Genomic DNA, 4,058 nt, shown 5'->3' with positions numbered 1-4,058 from the left:
AAGATTTAGAAGCATCAATTCTTTAGCGCTTCTAAAAGTAGCCCAGAGAGTGTCAAGTTCTCTTGAGATCTAATATTACCATATTGGAGTGCTCAGAATGCATATAGTACCACAAATGTTGGATGAGGAGTAAATTTGGGCCAAACATGGCGAAGAAAAGGAGCTCTCAATGGTTTGCCAGAAAAAAATAAAAGAAAAAAACAACCAAATATTATAGTTCTATGGACCCTTTTCAAATTGTCAATTACTAATAATTAACATAAAGTTGTCATGCATGTAATAATTATGTGATTATTACATAATTTGTGGAATATACATATGCACGAGGATTTAAAAAAGATGCATTAAAGGACTAATAATTAATCTAAGCTCTCTGAGACCAAAAGAACCAGAAAATAAATCAATTAAAAAATAAATCACAATTATCATATAACATATCCTGCAGATTGTTCGATTTTGCGATCTAACTATAGCAAATTTCCATGAAGAAATTGTCCCTACGATGGAAATTAAGCAAGTGACAGATTCTTTTCCTTATTAATTAGTTCAATTACGTAGGATGCTCCAAATGTTAGTTACTCAGTTACTCTCAAGTTTCAAACAATGTATTGTTTTTCAAACCCTCATTTTTAATACATGAAAAGGCGTTGAGTACGTGTCATGGACAAAAAAAGGGCTAGAGAAGTACCGATCTTAGGGGGTGTTTGGTCTAACTTTTAAAAAGCACTTTTGGGCTGAAAAGTAATTTTCGGCTCAATAGAGCATTTGGCAACTCATTTTTAAAATCTGATTCTATTTTTTAGAATCAGAAAACTGATTTTGAAAGCCCCAGAATCAAAAGCAGGAAAAAACTGCTTCTTGAAATCTGATTCTGATTTTAGATTTAAACTTCAAATTTTTATTTTTATTTTAATTTCAATATTTAAATTTAAATTTAATTTTAATTTTTAAATTTCAAATTCATTTTCAAATTTTTAAATTTCAACTTTTAAATTTTAAATTTTGAAAAAATAGATTTTAAATTTTAAATTTTAAATGTTAATTTTAATTTCAAATCTAATTTTAAATTTTAAATTTTTAAATTTTTAAATTTTAATTTTAAATTTAAATTTTAAATTCAAATAAAATTTAAATTTGACATTTTAGATTTTAAATTTAAATGTAAAATTTAAAATTTTTAAATGTTAAATTATAATTTTTAATCTTCAAATTATAATTTAAAATTTAATTGAATATTTAAAATTTAAAATTTAAAATTTAAATATTCAAATTTTAAATTTTAAATTTTAAATATTCAAATTTTAAATTTTAAATAAGTTTGTGGATAACTTAAGGTATTTTGTAATATTGTAAATGTAGAATCGATGAGATGAATGCTTGTAATAGCATAAGCATTTATATTTTTGATATTATGCTATCTATGTTTAATACTGTTACTGGTTGGAACCTCTTGTATTGCATTATATAGATTGTGACGCCTAGAACGTACCAGGAAAAGCTGTCCGTTCGGCGGTCTGTCGGCATGTCGAATCGACAAATAGCGGAGCTCGGGGCGTGACAGATTAAAATTTTAAATATTCAAATTTTAAATTTAATTTTAAATTTCATATTATTTTAAATATTTAAATTTTAAATTTTAAATTTTTAATTTTAAATTTTAATTTTAAATTTAAAATTTGAAATTTTAAATTAAATATATTTTTAAATATTTATATTTTATATTTTTATTCATAATTATTTATATTTTTATATTTAAAATTTTAAATTTTAAATAAATTTAGATTTTAAATTTTCAATTAAATTCTAAATTTAAAGTTTGAAAATTTTAATTTAAATTTATATTTTTATATATTAAAATTTTTATTTTAAAATTCATAAATATATATAATTTTAGATTTATATTTATATTTTTAATTTTTAAATTCATAATTATTAAAAATATTTAAATTTAAAACATTTTTAATGAAAATATCAATTAATTATTGTACAATTTTAATTTTAATTCAAATTTAAATTTAGATTTAAATTTATTTTAAAATAAAATTTAATAAAAATATTAATTTATGCAAATATAAAAAAAAATTTGCCAAACAGTTTTTCAAAATCATTTCAGAAAAATCACTTTTATCTAAACTCCGCCGAACGCTTTATAACTTTCCAAAATAATTTCTCCAAGTCAAAATCACTTTTTAAAATCACTTTTTCAGAAGATAGACCAAACAGACCTCTTAATTCGACAAAAATATTATTCAAAGGCCACGGACAGAGAAATTTTCAATTGTATATACATAACGAGAAACATGCATGCGCAAGCAAAACTAGTCACATGTACAATTGAGAGAAAAGCATAAGTAATAATTTTATATTTGACATTACAAATATTTGATGAGGCTTATTGCATGCATCGAAATAAAAAGGCTTTATCTGATTTATCATAAACAGTGCTATCGGTACACTCTAAAGTAGATGTAATTTTTCATCAACTCTATCCAAAAGTTATTAGTTTTTTTATTTACCACATCATCCTTTTTTTGTTTTTATTAAAAATTATTTGATTTTTTATAAATACTAGAATGGAGATGCAAAATTTGCACCTCTTTTGAAGTGTACAAGCTGTATTTTTTATTTTACCATGCCATCATATAATTTCTTTCAAGAGTCTAGTAAAGAAGCTGCATGCTGAATTACTTGCAATCTCAAATACATGCAAAATCGTCATGATCTGTGCCATTGTTTTCTCTCCACTCTTCTTGGATGGTTTCGCTAAACCAAAGCGAATCCTCACCGGCATAAGAACCGATCGCGTTGCCGTCGTCTTTGTCCTCGTTGTTGTTGCATAGACTATAGAATCCATCATCCGCGAAGCTCGACATGAGCTCTTCCATGTCGAAGTCCATGAACAGATCGATCGAACCGGCATGTGGAGGAAGCGAGAAAGAAGATGGTGTCTCGTTGCTCGGAGGAGCTATATTCTCATTGTTTGGCTTTGCGTAATCATCTAGATCTTGTAGCGTCGGGAGATAAACTTTGGTGCACCTCACTGCTTTGGTTCGGATAACTTGATGGGACTGTTTGTCGGCTGTAGCAGTTGCTTCCGATGAGTCCAATACATTACCATCTCTTCTCTTCGAGTTGTGCAGAGTCTGTCGGGGCTCTGCCTTTTTGCTAAGGTTTGTGTTCCAGTAGTTCTTAATTTCATTGTCTGTTCGTCCTGGAAGTCTCCTTGCTATTAGGGACCATCTACGCAAAAGATCAATTGATGAAGATAGAGCGTACGTATGCATTAAAATGATATATTTTGTGAAGAGAGGCTGAGTTATAAGCTACCTGTTGCCAAGGAGCTTGTGGAGTTTGATGATGAGCTCCACTTCGTCGTCAGAAATGTTTCCCCTCTTGATACCGGGTCTCAAATAATTCATCCATCGAAGGCGACAACTCTTCCCACATCGCTTTAATCCTATATTAATTGTTACGAAACATGATCGATCATCATGAAACGATAGCGAAACAATTAATATATAAAAAGCCGGCAAAGTACAAGCTAAGGCGAATCATGGCTTAATTAACTGAACCTTGATCTCGATCTCTCACCTGCTCTTGTTGGGAGATCTCTCCATTTTCCTTCACCGTGAAGCTTGATGTACTCGGTAAGCATCTTATCTTCAGAAACCGACCATGCTCCTTTATTTTGTCCCTCCTTAGAACAACAAGGTCTCCTCCCCATCTCTACTCTTCTCTTCTCTACTCTCTCTACATCTATCCAACTTAGTTTGGTATATATATATCATGTCCCCACCCCCCGGGCACTGTGTCCAAACAAATTTGTTTGGGCACGGTGCCAGAAGGGCGCCGCGTGTGTCGCGGCGTCCATCTCAACCCTTGAAAAAAAAAAAAAAAATATGGCGGGCTCCGTTTTGAGAGAGAGAGAGAGAGAGAGGTGTCAGTCACATCAACAAAACACTTTCGTGAGATAGCCATGCTTTAGCTAATGATGGCATACTTATGGACGCCCGCCATTCACAATAAACAGACTATATATTTTGTAATATTAATTATTA

General features: G+C 29.5%; 1 protein-coding gene across 2 annotated transcripts; it reads right to left on the bottom strand.

Moving 5' to 3' along the window:
* Nucleotides 2,522-3,770, bottom strand: LOC109706575 (transcription repressor MYB6-like). Of its 2 annotated transcripts, none has more exons than XM_020227504.1 (3): nucleotides 3,592-3,770; nucleotides 3,328-3,457; nucleotides 2,522-3,240 (listed from the first exon to the last, which is right to left on the bottom strand). In XM_020227504.1, the coding sequence occupies exons 1-3, from the start codon at nucleotides 3,722-3,724 to the stop codon at nucleotides 2,697-2,699; spliced, it is 807 nt and encodes a 268-aa protein (XP_020083093.1). In that variant the 5' UTR covers nucleotides 3,725-3,770; the 3' UTR covers nucleotides 2,522-2,696. The 2 variants fall into 2 exon arrangements, with proteins under 2 accessions (XP_020083093.1, XP_020083094.1); XM_020227505.1 differs by having other exon boundaries at nucleotides 3,573-3,712.

The sequence above is a fragment of the Ananas comosus genome, linkage group 2 (genome assembly GCF_001540865.1).
Source record: "Ananas comosus cultivar F153 linkage group 2, ASM154086v1, whole genome shotgun sequence".
NCBI lineage: Eukaryota > Viridiplantae > Streptophyta > Magnoliopsida > Poales > Bromeliaceae > Ananas > Ananas comosus.
The sequence above is the reverse complement of the archived record's forward strand: the minus strand, read 5'-3'. Positions and strand labels throughout refer to the sequence as shown.

Excerpts from the sequence above, each read along its gene's own strand:
- LOC109706575 (XM_020227504.1), bottom strand. The coding sequence starts at position 3,724 with ATGGGGAGGAGACCTTGTTGTTCTAAGGAGGGACAAAATAAAGGAGCA. Across the intron at positions 3,458-3,591 it reads AGATCTCCCAACAAGAGCAG|GATTAAAGCGATGTGGGAAG; the intron begins GTGAGAGATCGA and ends CAATTAATATAG. Across the intron at positions 3,241-3,327 it reads CACAAGCTCCTTGGCAACAG|ATGGTCCCTAATAGCAAGGA; the intron begins GTAGCTTATAAC and ends TCTTTTGCGTAG.